At 43.6% G+C, this 15,468-nt stretch overlaps 2 protein-coding genes across 10 annotated transcripts in view; both read right to left on the bottom strand.

Moving 5' to 3' along the window:
• dnmt3aa (DNA (cytosine-5-)-methyltransferase 3 alpha a) overlaps positions 1–1,116 on the bottom strand; it is a 54,512-nt gene extending 53,396 nt beyond the window's left edge. For 3 of the 4 annotated variants that reach the window (XM_079525540.1, XM_079525539.1, XM_079525537.1), the window contains exon 1: positions 1,028–1,116. The gene's annotated coding sequence lies outside the window, so the exon portion shown is untranslated. Of the gene's footprint in view, positions 1–821; positions 958–1,027 lie in introns of those variants that run through there. The other variant, XM_079525538.1, reaches the window with a different exon arrangement.
• Positions 1,117–3,802: 2,686 nt separating this feature from the next.
• dtnba (dystrobrevin, beta a) overlaps positions 3,803–15,468 on the bottom strand; it is a 34,178-nt gene continuing 22,512 nt past the window's right edge. For 2 of the 6 annotated variants that reach the window (XM_079525545.1, XM_079525544.1), the window contains exons 12-22: positions 14,869–14,946; positions 13,717–13,804; positions 11,901–11,986; positions 11,679–11,792; positions 10,880–10,976; positions 10,030–10,050; positions 9,541–9,694; positions 7,883–7,972; positions 7,551–7,598; positions 6,758–6,784; positions 3,803–6,301 (exon numbers count right to left, since the gene is read on the bottom strand). In XM_079525545.1, the coding sequence (XP_079381671.1) occupies positions 6,777–6,784; positions 7,551–7,598; positions 7,883–7,972; positions 9,541–9,694; positions 10,030–10,050; positions 10,880–10,976; positions 11,679–11,792; positions 11,901–11,986; positions 13,717–13,804; positions 14,869–14,946 (784 nt within the window). In that variant the 3' untranslated portion in view covers positions 3,803–6,301; positions 6,758–6,776. The remainder of the gene's footprint in view (positions 6,302–6,757; positions 6,785–7,550; positions 7,599–7,882; positions 7,973–9,540; positions 9,695–10,029; positions 10,051–10,879; positions 10,977–11,678; positions 11,793–11,900; positions 11,987–13,716; positions 13,805–14,868; positions 14,947–15,468) is intronic. The other 4 variants (XR_013792020.1, XM_079525546.1, XM_079525548.1 and 1 more) reach the window with 4 other exon arrangements.

Genomic DNA, 15,468 nt, shown 5'->3' on the forward strand with positions numbered 1-15,468 from the left:
CTCTTCCAGCCCACGGCCAGAGCCAAATGGAAGCTCAGGTCGCTGGAGAGTAGATTATGTAGGCCAAACTTATAGACTTTTACAATCACACACGCACACATGGAACTCGGATAAGCCCACTCACTGTATATTGTGTGCACATATGGTATTTCAACCGCTCGAATGTGCATGCCAAAATTAAAGGCAGCAGCACAAGTGGGAGGAGATACCGTTGCGCAGAGGGAAAGATATAGGACAAACTGCAAAGCTACGAGGAAATAAATGTACAGCGACCACACGCGGCCTTACTGGACGGCCTGTTATTAATGGCATATAAACGTCTGCCTGTCTGTGTGTGTGTGGGGGGGGGGGGGGGGGGGAGGGCACATTATAATATATGTGCATGTGCTGAGTGCTGTTGTCTCGAACGGCGACGACAGATTATATTGGGTCAGGTAAAAAGCACGAGCGCGCGTCTCTCCTCTCTCGTCCTCAGACGAACGAACCCGTTCACCCCCATTAGGCGCGCTCCCGTGACGTCGCCGCGGCGACGGTACCGCGCGCGCGTGTGTGTGCGTGCGTGTGTGTGTGGGGGGTGGGGGGAGAGAGAGAGAGAGAGAGAGAGAGAGACTGATCTGTGTGTAGTTTGTACACTAGGCTGCGGGGGGCATCATGTGGTGGCAGACAGCCAGCTGTATGTTCCGTCAGATGGACGCACCGCTCCGCATGTCTGCTGCTAAAAAACACACACAGGAGACGCGCTGAGTTGCCATGCCCGGCCCGCCCCCCCTCCCCCTTAATAGGCCTCTCTACTGTACAAAGAAGTCCTCAAGTTCACTCACCGTGTCCGCGTTTAAAGCGCTCCGTATTCACGAATACATCTTTTCTTGCTCAAACGGAGCCCCGCCGTTGTAAATGTGGCTCCGGGACTGGAATAGCGCGCAAGCGCCGACTTGTTCGTGCGTAATGTCGCCGTCGGTCAAACCGCGGTGGTGCGTTGTGGTGGAATCAGGTGGAAGCAAAGCAAGGACGTTTGTTTTATAGTTACCGTGATGTCCTGTGTGTTCCAGCAGGGCCCGGACCCTCTCTCCGCTCTCTACCGGCTGTGTGTGACTTGTCAGTCCGCTGCTGCTCAGCTCACACCGGCCTGCTCCAACCACCGAGCCGCAGAGGAGAGGCCGCCGCGCACCGGAAAAAAAAAGAAATTTCCGCGGGGTCCTAGAGTCTCTCACATAGACATTAGAGCTTATTTTAAATATGAAAAGCTCCACATTGCTACTTAATTTGCCGCACGTTGTGCCATACATAAGATATTTGTCTATATTTCTCTTCGAAAATAGTCGATCCACAAAGCTTGCATGCAGTTGTGATCGTTTTTTTTCAATAAATGAATTGGTCACTTGAAATCGAACATTTTCATGAACCACAAAATTGAGAATTCGTCTGGGACTGTCTAGAAAAATGATCAGTAGTCATTTGTATACAGGCTAAGTTCTATTAAATAATATAATAGCCTTCAATCTGGCGTTGCTAATTAATGTGGAAAACATTATATATTTAAAAAAAAATATATCGACAATATCGACTACAAGCCCTTTATTATTCTTTTATTTTCCACTTTTTTATGCTAAAGTGTTCAGGCCATTTTGCTGGGAACCCGCTCAAGGTCCCCCCTGAGGGACGGGTCCCTCCCTGGACCCCACGTGGAGAATCAGTGATATATATTCAGATCAAACCCAAACCAGGTGAAGTAGCCTATACATTTAGATGTATTTAGTGAAAGAGGTTCGTCATTAAATATTAAATATTATTGCGTGTAAATATTACACGCAATAATATTTAATGTGACATAGATGGAACAGGGCACAAGGCCATGCATGCAGGGCAGGGACGGTGAGGGACCTCTAGCCTATGACTGTGCCTTAATAGAGAGAAATATTGTGTGCGTGTGTGTGTGTGTGTGTGTGTGTGTGTGTGCACATGTTACATTAGTTAATATAGTTATCGTTCCATCCTAAAATCATGCACCTGTTTTGCTGCATGGGTTGGTTTCAATGAGTTTTAGGTCTCAGGATTCAAAATAGCCTAACTCAGGTTTTGAGAAGAAAAATATGAGTCTAACCATTGTTTGGCCAGTGTGTGTGCATGCAACTCTGGAGTTATTTATGGTGGTCCAGAAGGTCACAAACAACAGAGAACCTCAAAGAACTTTCTCCAGTCTATAGTTCACTCTCCGCCCCCACCCCACCATCACACACAGAGCATGACCTCTGAAGGAGCCCCATGGGAAACATGAGAGAACAGCTCATCCATACTAATGAGGACGGTTTTCCAAGCTCTGGAGGTTGAGTCCATATTCCATAATAACCTTCTCAGATTCCATACAATAATACAATAATGTGGGTCTTGCAACCAATATTGGTGAAGATGAAGACTGCCGAAAAATTGCATTTTTAAAGGGTTTAGTATGAAGCCACTACTAGACTATGCCATTGCCTGTCTGTCATATGGCAAATCAGTTGAATTGTGCAGTCCATTAGATTATTAGTGTCCAGGAAGTGCCTTTGTGTATAGGTTAGTTATTGCATGAGTAGTAAAGATAACTATTTAAAATGTTATCACCTCTAAACTATACCTCCCCCTGGCCAGCCGGGGCACCAGATGGAGGGGAAAGGAACTGGTTGGAATAAGGTGTTCCTTCCACGCGCTACGTCCAACCGGGGAAACTCCCCCCTGTCAGGTGAAAAGAAGCAGCTTGGACTCCTCATGCATAGAAGGGGGCATGAGGTCAGTCCACTGCCCCCCCAGGTTGGGCTCAGGATTACATTAGACACTGCAGTGGAAAAAATGGGTTGCAAAATCGTGGGATAAACATTAAGAAAAAATCACACCCGTGTGAACTGAGTGGTGTAAGGTCTGTCTGACGTAATGAAATCATGTCTGACGTAATGAAATCACACCCGGGTGTGATTTCATTACCTGGCTTTGTTTGTGCAGAAAAAATGAGCATGGTTTCTATGTTCACCCTGTTCACCCGGGTGTGATTTCATTACGTCATTACAACAGGGTGAACATAGCAACCATGCTCATTTTTTCTGCACAAAAAAGCCAGTTGTAGGAGTGGTAGGTTTACACCACTCAAAAAAAATGTTATTACCGATCTGCAAAAAGTTGTGGTATATGACATATCTACGTGGACGGAGCTACGAATAGTTATAGCCTGGTGGTGAACCATCCCACCATCCCATCCAACCATTCACATTATTTGTCTGTATTCAAATCACTGCCAGGCTGGCTACCCAGGGCCCTCAAACTTTGGAAGGCAATCATAGCCAATCAGAATGGAATATGAATAAAAGACAATCAAACCCGTGTGAAGTGAGGGGCGCTCTAATCATTGTACATCATTCGTACATCATCAAGATTGTCGGTGGCCAAGGGTGGCCACCGACATACCCAGCCGATTTGCCCAGACACATATGACGTAAATTCTACATTCATTGTCAATGGCATTTAATGTTTGTGTTCAGTCAGAATCTATAGCTGTTTATAAAAGCAACCAAAGATATAGCTGTTTATAAAAGCAACCAAAGATACACAAACAGACAGACATATGGACTGGGGCAAAAACATTCTCTCTCTTACTAGTCTGGCCTGGCGGAGATTAAAAAAAGCATTAGTCAAACCCAAACCTTCATGGTATTCGCCTTGTATCTTGGTACTGTAGATGTGAAAATTGTGCTGTCAATATTCTGTACATGTTATGTTTGTGTGCCAAGGTTTCAAATTCCTAAAAGAACAGCACTCACAGAAGACACAATGGTGCATGTTAAATAAGATTTATTGTGGATGAAATACAGATGCACACATTAATTTGTACACCCTTGACTCCAGCCAGCAGCATGGGATCTGGGCATGAGTACAGTTTTCTGATGGGACATGTCCGTCTCCCTTGCACAAAACAAAACACAACTGTCCACTCACTCAACGCAATCAGCCAGTCAGTCATTCAGTGTACTGAAATAAATTTGTACACAAGACGCAAATTCCCATTCTGCTGATCCAAAACTAAACTATATTTTAGTTCGAAGGGGCTTACCTTTTTATAATCTTAACCCATTTAGACCAGGAAACCCTTTTGGTTGTTATAGGCCTAAACAAAGAAAAGGACCCGCACACTGTCAGAAATCTGCCAAAAATGTTGGTATTTTATTAAGTCGACGTTTCGGTTATAGTTAGACCTTCATCAGGACAGACAATTGTCTCTCCTGATGAAGGTGACAGGTCTAACGAAAGAAACGTACTTTCAAGCAGGCCCTTTTCTTTGTTTTTCAAAGATACCTTTTTAATATGATGCACTTTTGTCCTATGTACCTGTCACCAACCTGTTGAGGTGTGCATGTGCCTTTTTCTATAAAGGTTGTACTTGTTATAGGCCTACCTTTCAATCCAGGACCCCTTTTTGTCACATTAGCTGTTGCTATATACTGTATATAGCTACATATTAAACAACAACAACAACAAAAAACTTAGGTCAGGATTTAGAAGACGTTTTTAGAATTGGCTTCATGTCTAAAATGGGTAAAAAAAAAAAACCAAATAAAGGCGGAATTTGCAACACATTCTAAGTGACAAATTGCTAATAACAGTATTATACTTTATTTTGTACAACCCTAAGGTGTACCAAAAACACAAGAAATCCAGGCTTATGAGGTTGCACTTTAGACACACTAAATATTGAGCTCTAACTGGCTAAAGGGGAGAAGGGAACAGCATTTCCTACAGAATGCTACTGAGCTGCCTATGCAAACCACGAAGGCACAGATGATTAATAACATGAGTTATTTAGGCACATGGCTGTGGTGAAATTGTACAGTACAAAAATAATTTCATACAACTGAAGTATGACAAAAAAGACCTTATGCTTAGGACCATACAGTACAGTAATCGAGGCATTGGCCTTAGCGCTGGACCCTGGGTGCTGCTCAGTGGCCTTAGCGCTGGACCCTGGGTGCTGCTCAGTGGCCTTAGCGCTGGACCCTGGGTGCTGCTCAGTGGCCTTAGCGCTGGACCCTGGGTGCTGCTCAGTGGCCTTAGCGCTGGACCCTGGGTGCTGCTCAGTGGCCGTCAGCCGCCCACTATTCCTAATGATTATGGTGGGGTGGATCAAAAGCAGAGGACGAACTTCCCCACAGGGATCAATGAAGTATAACTTAACATATTACAACTGTACAATTCTCAGCAATCCTGTCAGGAAGTGTGACCCTGTAACAGCATACACAGGAGTTTGGTTTCTCCTAGACACGTGCATGCACACCTGCTGCACGCGCAGGCAACCGGAGCCACTGTCCTACAGCACACGTGGCTCTGTTCTCATCCAGGTATGAGCGATCTGAACGTTCCACCCTGCATGGCCACAGCCAGGGAGAGCTCGGCTGAAACCTGTCCTGCATATACAGCAAAGTCCCATTAAGGCTTATCACTTCAGCAGGGCCTGACTGCACGTGCACGCACACACGCGCACACACACACACACACACACACACACACACACACACACACACACACACACACACACACACACACACACACACACACACACACACACACACACACACACACACACACACACACACACACACACACACACACACACACACACACACACACACACACACACACACACACACACACACACACACACACCCAACGAATAATTGGCAAGAAAAACAAAATCAAATCAAAAGTGAAGCAATAAATACTAAGCACACAGTGCCGAACAGAAAACATACAGAAAACTTTGTAACCTCAAGTCTCGTCTTCTCATCCGCTGACCCTCTATTGTTCCTCTCTCTTCTCCAACTTTTTTCTGCCTTCACGCTTCCCGCACACCATCAGTCAGTTCCTTGCATTTTTCCCTCGCTATCTCTTCCCTGTGTCCATCTACCATCTTACTTGCCAAACCGTCAAACACAGCTCAAATGTAGAGCAACACACTATAGCTCAAATCAGTAGATTGTTTTGATTCCTCATTATATACTGCAGATCAAAACACCAGTTCAAAACACAGTTAAATCCACACACAGTGAAATCCTGAGTGCTAATTTAACCTTTAAAGAAAAACACTCAGGATTTTGCAGTGCATGGAGCAGTGACACAACACGCACAGAATCACAGCTATACATCAGTAGGTCATTTGGTGTCCAGCATCATGATAGGTTGATTGGCATTAGTGCTGTAATCCCATTGGCAGAAAATGAGTAATATATTTCCCCTGGGCATTCAGTCTTCTTTGGCCAACAGTGGAGTGGAATCACTCTGTCTGAGGAGAGATGACAGCTCTGTCAGATAATAAAAATGAAGACTGTTGCACAGTGGTAAAAATGAACTGTACATACAATACAATGAAGTTACTATAATGTCTCAAGCAAAGTCTTTGCATGTTTCAATTGTGCAAGGCAATGCTTTTTAGATGACGGCTAGCTTATAGGCCTACTGTCCAAGCAACATATAGTGTGTTAAAAAACAAAAGTTCCCCCACGATATTGTGGCCTATGCCACGCTAACAGTACCAAAGTTACATAGGTCAAATTGCTACCAGTGCATTTCCGTTCAACACTGCCACGACGATCATTTGCCAATACCGGCTCACAGTATTGTGATTGTAATTTCCTGCTGATTTGTCAGGAATTTGTTGGTAATGGTGATTTAGGAGGAAAGGAATGATGTTTTATGATTATCGTCATTGTGAAAGATGTCATGAAAAGACTGCACTTACTGTGTGTTCTGTGTTCACTTTAACCTGCTAAATGAGAGAGGGGAAGAGAGAGAGAGAGTGAGAGAGAATTGCTAGCTTTCTGCTACAATACTGGCAGAAAATGAAAAAGGACTGTGCTACAGTAATCTGTCAGAGACTAGTTAAATCCAGACCTCCTCTCTGAACAGATCACATAAATATGAACTATATTTGGCAGAAAGACAAAGTCCACATTAAAGATGAAAGCCTGCGCTGAATCGATGCTTTCTGACATCTTTACAGATATGTACACCATTAAATTGTCTGGGAAAACCTCCCTATCGCAGGCTCTGACTGTACAGTTCTCTTTGAACTTCACATCCCAAGCATGTGCAGAAGCCAGGGGACGCCCTGGACACCTGTCAGCCAGTCAGGGGCCAGTGGCTTAGTAGCGTAGGGCTAAAGAGGTGTAATGAGTGCGAGTCTGAGCGCAGGGAGCAGGCCAGGAAGTACTTTGACTGTTTCCTCCCAGCAGGCTGGCCTCTCGTAAAGAGGAGGGGCTCCATAAACGCTGCCACTAATGAGACAGCATGCTAATGAAGCTCACTGCCAGACTATGCAGACAAAGGGAGCTGCACGGGGACTATGTGCATGGGCACACTGAGGCAAGCATACACACACATAATGGAACACAGGCTATTATTTCCATTTCCTGAAATCATTGGACATGGGGTGTTCCCCCTTTTGACTGAGCAGTAGATGAGCAGTAGACCATGCAGAAACCTATACATTTATACACAAACACGTGCAAGTAAACACATGCAGTCAAATGTACCTCTATCCTTGCCATTTAGTAATCGCTCCTCGTCTTCCCGGCCATCATCTAATCAGAGAGAGAGAGAGTAAAGGTAAATGAATAATACCGGAAGGAGGGATCATATGCATCTAAGAAACACATTTCAAAAGATGCCTTAAGTTTTGACGGTGTCCTGCAGAAAACCTTGTTTCTTTCAACTCCCCCCATTTTGAAACTGTAGTCTACATCTGACATGGTTTTACCATCTGCATAAGTGCTTTCATGACCATGGGACTGAGCCAAGCAACTCTGGATGAAAGTCTAAAAGAGGGGAGATGAGGAGTGAAATGGCTCTAATTCTGTGTGTGTACCAGAGTGGAGCTCCTTGACCAGTGAGGACATGGTGTTGGTGATGGAGTCTGCTGCTACAAGCAGGTCATTCCTCAGGTTCCTCCTGGGGCCTGGACAACAGAAGGAATCAGTGGGGGAGGGATGAGGAGATGAAGGAGGGATGCAAGCAAATGACATGCAGACAGGGAGAGAATGAGAACAAGAGCCAGATTGAGGTATCTGTAATGTAACTGTATTGAATGAAGGGAAACCCGAAGGTGTACATTTTCAAACTGATTTCAATCTGAGTTATAGAGGTGTGTTATAGACTTATAGACGTGGGTGCTGCGCACCGAAAAAAGCAGATCTACAAGCCCACATTGTGGGCTTGTAGATCTATTATTTCCCGACAAGGTTTGTTCTGAAAATGTTATCTTGGTTCTCCAGGTCTCTCTTGGAAATGTAATTCTTCATCTCAACGCTGACATACCGCTTAAATCAAAGTTACAAGATTACAAAACGCTGTTTCCTTAATGTGTCGCTGAAATTTGTTCCTCATGGAGTAAAGAATATGTATAGTGGGAAAAAACATACATGGAATGTATTAAATGTGCGTGCAGATGGGAATTTGTTCTCTTAGCCACACACTGACATACAGATCACTGTAAAATGTTCTGAGCTAGAGCCAGCATTCTCACAGCACAGCATTATTTCCATAATATTCCCATATGTGGCAGATCTGTTTAGGCTCTCTTTATTAGTGTAATATGGCCCATTGAAAAGATTTGATCAAATCTGATTTTCTGTACAGCAAACGTCCTTTTTGTCAAGTGGTGTTAATCCTTGACCCTAACCATGTTATGGACTCGTCACCATGAACAATTACTGAGGCAAATCTAATAACATTGGTCAGAAGCGGTTTTCCAACAAATTCATAAATGGAAATGTGTAAAAGCTCTCATATTCAGAGACAATTAGAGCATCATTGATTTAAAAAATATATATATTTGGATTGAAATATACAAACTTTCAAAACTGATGTTTAGAGGGAAGGTGAGATGTTTGGAAGTTTTGACGGACACTGATATTTTCTGGTCTTCAAAAAACATTTTTCCTATGAACCTGCGGTCCTAAACATATTGTGGAGGAATGGTGCTTTTGAGGAAGCACACATGTGCTTCCTCAAAAGCAGCTGTGTGATGTCATCCAGCTCAAGTGTTCACCAACAAAGCGTACACACTGATTGTACATATATGAAAGTATCAAATAATGAACCCATTGGAACTGGCAGTGCCCAGGGATGGTGTAGTACTGGAACCACTTGCTGGTCTCTGAATGAATCTTGTCACACACAATTCATGGCTGAGGGGACATTGGAGTTAATCCGAGCACCAAGAAGAACAAAAACAGAGTGGAAAACATCAACAGTTATAGCTGCAAACTAAAAAGGCCCACCAGCAGCACCTGCCATGTTCTCAGCCTAGCCCTACACTGTCGACTCGAGGCACTTTAACTTGTGCTGACTGGACATGCTACTGCCATACATGATACCTGCCCTTGGATATAGAACAATTATCAGCCCCAGGTCTGATACAGCTATCACTTTATCAGGTTGGGTATGTGATATATAGATGGTTCTTGTAGGAAACCTGATGCAAAGGGACATGAATCTCTATTATTCCAAAGTGCCCTGACTTACCCTGAGCGAACGCCTCCTGTACGTCACCCCCCACCCCGGCTAACGAGTCCTGGGGGGCATGCATGTGAGCCTGAGGAGGGGAGGGGCCTGCAGAGCGGACGGTCGCTGGTATTGGCCGAGCGGGAGAGGTCTGGGAGGAGCCTGCCGCCTGTGCCTATAAGAGAGAGACTGCCGAGGTTATTTCAGGCACCTCAAGTAGCACGAGCTCAAACCTCATATTTTGCCAGTTGTATTATGGTTTTCTTTTTCCTTAATTCTCAACAACTGTCCTTTTCTCTTTTTGCTGGCCCTTGGGCCAAGCCTCCCCATTGCTGACGCATTGCACATTGTTTAAAAACGCACAGCCATCAGTAAGAAAAATCAATCCCATTTCCGTGCATCCCGAAACATTGAACTTTTTTCAGGGGAGGTACAAGGTTTCTGTAGGACACGGTCATTACTTATACATGCACAGCAATGTAAAAACAGCCGAGGTGGTTGAAGACTTACAGCCTGCCTTTGTTCCTCATCCTACATGGTCACAGCGCAGACAGATGGAAAGACAGAAAGACAGAAAGACAGGACAGAATGGAAATAAGAGGTCATATATAGGTCTACGTAGGAGAATGGAAATCAACACAAGATAGAAATAAGACCAGAATGCTGGGAAATATCCCTGAAGAGATTCTAATACATGATAAATATTTAATCAAGATCCTCTTAGCAACAAGTAAGAAAGCGATCACACAACGCTGGTACCAACAGGACCCACCAACGAAAGAACATTGGATGGACATTACTGAGGAACTGTATGTTATGGAAAAAGTTCTATAAAAAAAAGTTCTATAAAAAGTGGGAAAAGTGGGATCTCTTCTTTCAGCCTAGCGATAATGTATGAGGATTTCATGTCTTTTTTTGTTTGTTGTCCTTGTCTTAAATAAAATAAAATAAAATAAAATAAATAAGACCAGAATGTTTTGTTGGACTGATATTTCCAAATTAATCTACACAGTAAAATGTTGATTTAACTCTCTGAGAGCATAGAAATGTAATGGCTACATTTGATGAAATTTGTACATTCTCAGAGTTAGAGACAGAAAAGGAGAAATTTGGAGAAAAAGAGAAACTACTGCCCTCTGGTGTTTGCTAATGCCCAACATCAGGTGGGGACCTATGACAAAGTGTGTGTGTGTGTGTGTGTGTGTGTGTGTGTGTGTGTGTGTGTGTGTGTGTGTACGTGTGTCGTGTGCGTGTGCGTGCGTGTGTGTGTGTGTGTGTGTGTGTGTGTGTGTGTGTGTGTGCATGCGTCTGTGTGTGTGTGTGTGTGTGTGTGTGTGTGTGTGTGTGTGTGTGTGTGTACCTTAAGGAGTTTCATCAGTCCCTCCAGTTGTACCATCAGCTCTCTCCTGCTCTCCTGCAGTGTGGACATCCTCTGTTCCAACTCATCTTTCCGCTGTCTGTAACAAACACAAACATTACACTCTAGTTATGACTAACGCACTGTCCTCATCTCCCTCTTGTAGTGAAAAGTCTGTTTAGAATGATTAGTAATTAGTGGTTCTCAGCTGGCAGGCAGCATCCCGAAGCAGTCCACAAGATGTTGTGTGTGTGTTAACATTGTGTTATGTATTACGGTATGTTGTGTTTGTGGCTAGCATTCCAGCTGGTGTCTTATGCCAATGATTCATTTTCACGTCCTGTTATTTTACAGTTTGTGGACAATTCCGGCAGCCAAACACAAATCATTAATGATAACGATAATAATTATGTTTTTTATTTTATTTTATTCACAAGTAAGCTAAACACAATTTGAAAGGGAATCTATGGGCTGTAGCTACAAGCTGTTGTTCCTACTTAATAAACCAAACATAGTGGGGTGGATGAGAACAAGTAAACAAGGGTCTTGTTAATCAGTCCAACTTTGAAGCTACTGGTAACAGTGTCAAGATGTGGAAGACAAATATTCGTTGTTTTACTACTGGGCACTATGTGAAAACTACTAAGTGAACAACACCTGTTCAGGTTAAAGGTGGGGAGGCAAGGTTGTTGATAGTGCCGGTGTGGGACACTTTGCAACCACTGTTCTAAGAGCCTAGTCTACACTACAGTCACTGCTTAGTTCCCACAGATCTCCAATGACTCCTGGGCTGGATTTGTACCTGAGCAGTCGTAGCTCCGCCAGCAGCGTGGGGTTGGTGCTGCCCTTCTCTGGACTGTGCTGGCACGTCGCCTCATGCTCAGAACGCAGATTCTGTATCTCTGCCAAGATCTCTCTGAGGAAGAGTAGACGTTATATTATATTGCACATTACATTACACATACGACATGACAACATGTATGTGGCCTACTCATGTTGCAAACAATTTTTAAATTTATTTTACCTGTTCTTGCTCTCCAGCTGAGCGATGAGCTCCCTCTGTTGCTTATTGATGTCAAAGTTAATGCTGCGATTGGGTATCGCCCTGTCCTGAAATACATTGAGAGTTAATTTAGGCTAATACTCTAATCCAGAGGGATGTTATATGTATTGTGTGTGTGCGTGTGCGTGTGCGTGTGAGTGTGTGTGTGTGTGTGTGTGTGTGTGTGTGTGACGCACATACTGTATGCATGCACACACAACCATGTGAACACGCGCACGCGCACACACACACACACACACACACACACACACACACACACACACACACACACACACACACACACACACACACACACACACACACACACACACACACACACACACAGTGTGTCAGTGTGGGGTGAACAGGGGTGTAGTGCTACTTTTAGTAGTGGAAAGCACATCTCTACCGTTTCCCGTTTCCCTCTATACCAAAATTGGCTGAGCTACAAGCTCACAAGTCACAATGCATTGGCAACGTGACACGTTGTGAGCTTGTTGTAGATAGGTTGTGACCAAAACCAAAATCAAATGTTTAGAAGATAACAGATAACAATTATAACAAATAAATCGTTATCTCTTTTCATCTACCATTCATGGTTTTGTTTACCAGAACACCATCGGATATATTTCTCTTCGTTTCAATTGAAAGTGACTGCCCAGCTTCTCAAATTGGGGCACTAGACTGCAACACACCTAGAAATTCCACAAAGGAATTCACTTGTTGGCTCGCCTAAACCATAGATCTAATTTGCACCTGCTTTGAAACCTCCCCGAATGGCTAGACTGTGTGTCACGATTCTGTCTAGATAGGGCAATGGACTGCATCTCATCAGTCATTAGTACACACAAGAGGGATTAGCATTGGCTTTCTTTAGCCTGCCTACACAGATGGCAATGGAATATCTGTATTCGCATCTTTTTGTGTAGCCTACAAATTGGCTTTGGGCACCAATGTGGTTTCATCTTTTTACATTTTTGTAAAGTTTTGTTAGACACTAGAGTAGCAAGAGGTTATAGAAGTGAGAGGTTAGCTTACAACAGGTGTGTTATCACGCCCAACTCAGAGTCTAATTGGTTTGACTAGACAGTGGCCTTGTGGTTAGAGTGTCCGCCCTGAAACTGGGAGGTCGGGGTTCGATCCCTGGCCAGGTCATACCAAAAACTATAAAAATGGGACCCAATGCCTCCCTGCTTGGCACTCAGCATCAATGGGTTGGATTGGGGGGTCAAATCAACTAATCAAATGATTTCCGAGCACGGCATGGCTGCAGCTCACCGCTCCTTGGCTGTGGCTCACCGCTCCAAGAGATGGGTCAAATGCGGAGAACAAATTTCACTGCGGTAACGTGTGTGACAAATCGTATGACTTTGACTTTGAATACCAGGAATGACTGCATAAATCACAATCACCCATGCACCCTACACTCTACGGTAACACTTTACATAAAAGGGTCTATAATGCATCATAATCACATGTACAATTATAATGTATTTATAAGGCTTCATAACACTCACATGTTCATAAATTATGCAAAACAACTTATAACAAGGTTTATAAAGTACCGGTTCGGTTCTTTTTTCCTGCCTAAAATGTAACCAGTTCAGAGTGTTTCCACTGAAAATGAATTGGTTCACAACCCTAAAAGTTGGTTCAGAACTGGAACCAAAAAAGGTTCCAAGAATCGAGAACTGAACCAGTTCTACTCTAGAACCAAAGTTATTTTGGTGGAAAAGGGGCCTTAGAGAGATGTGAATAATACATGTGTGGCTTCTGCGGTGTGAAGAAATGGACTCACTGAGGGGTCGGTCTCTGCCAGCCGCGAAGCGTAGCGGGCGATCAGTTTGTGCTCTTCGTCCTGTCTGCTGCTGGTATTTTCCCCCGCACTGAAACAAACAGCAACATACACCAGCCCACAATGAGAACGAAAGCTCATTTACACCATTCGTTCTCCATGGGTTCCAGGGGAATCCGTTTAACAACTTTCACCCTATTTTATACTTTTTATTGCTATATACTACTTAACAAACAAAAACATGCAAAATAATAAAAACGCATATTCAAAAGGAGTGAGAAGAACCCTGGCACCCCCTTTCCATACTAAATATCATTCAATAATCTATTCAAATACTTACTAACTAAATCTTTGATTTTTATACATACATATTACATTTCTTCACACATACAATTATTACATACACACACAAACACCCCCCCCCCCCCCCCACACACACACACACCTTACCCACACACCTAGTGATATCCAGCACCTTCTTTATTCCTGTACCTCATTAAAATCATGTCTTTGAGCTTAATTTTAAACAGTTTCATGCTTCATCTTTTTAACTCCACCGTAAAACCATTCCATAATCTCACCCCAGAATTGGAAATACAAAAACTTTTTCTGGTTGTTCGCCTAAATTGAACAATAAAGTTGTAGTTCGATTTTCCCCTTAAATTATAATCCCCCTCCTGGTCTCTAAACAATGTTTGTATGTTACCTGGTAGTAGCATACAACAATTGTGTAGAGACCAGGAGGGAGATTATAATTTAAGGGGAAAATCAAAAAAGTGAAAGATGTGGAATACTTTGAGGTACTCCATAACACTCTTCTACCCTGCTCCGGTTGCTCCCTATAATGTAGTTAATGTTTCACAGCAGTCATTTGACTTAAAATAGTAGTATAGGGTAAACACAGGTGTTAACAAAGATATTAATCAAAGTTCTGTCAATCAACATAAAATGGAGTCAGGGAAAATAGAGTCAGGGAGGGTGCTGTCATTTCATGTTGACTCACTGGAAAGGCACTGCTACACTAAATTAAACGCGTTTAACCGAATATTTAATGTCAATAAAAAGGTCTGTTGTATCCTGTCCTGTCATCTTTCCCCTCTTTTCCTCCATGCTCAATTCCCCCCCATCACCCTCGCCTCTCCTTCCAGCTCTCACCGTGGGCTGGTCTGCAGGCGATTGACGTAGGCGGCTATCAAGGCGTGCTCTTCATTCATGCGCTGAGCAGATGCCAAACTGAATCAAACAGACACAAGGCAGATAATTCAATGATTCTGGAATCACATTGTCACATGCTGGACATCACCAGCTGATCCATGCTTACCGGTTGCTTCTTTTAACCACATACACCCCTAGCATCCCTATTCTGGGCATGCCATAATAGGCGTCGGCGAACATTCAACAAAAATAGATACACATGCCAAGTTTGAAGACAAGCCGTCGGATGGTGCTAAAGAATGCACAAGACAGTCACACTACCAGACACACAGAGGTTTCGTGCATTTAGAGAACAATGCAAGTTGGAAACGCAATAACCCGTTGTCAGAGTACCCGTTGTAGCTATTGTCACAGTATATGACGTCAAGTCTTGGTCTCACTACACTGGCTCCTTGTCTGTTTTAGAAGTCATTTTGTGATTGTATTATTCGTTTTTCACTACACCGTCACACCGCAGTTAGAGCTCTGAGTTCGGCTGCAAAACAGCCTTTGCAAGTGTAACACCCCGGGATTCGAACCTGGTGTTCCGCATGGAAAGCC

The sequence above is a fragment of the Electrona antarctica genome, assembly GCF_951216825.1.
Source record: "Electrona antarctica genome assembly, chromosome: 17".
Taxonomy (NCBI): Eukaryota; Metazoa; Chordata; class Actinopteri; order Myctophiformes; family Myctophidae; genus Electrona; species Electrona antarctica.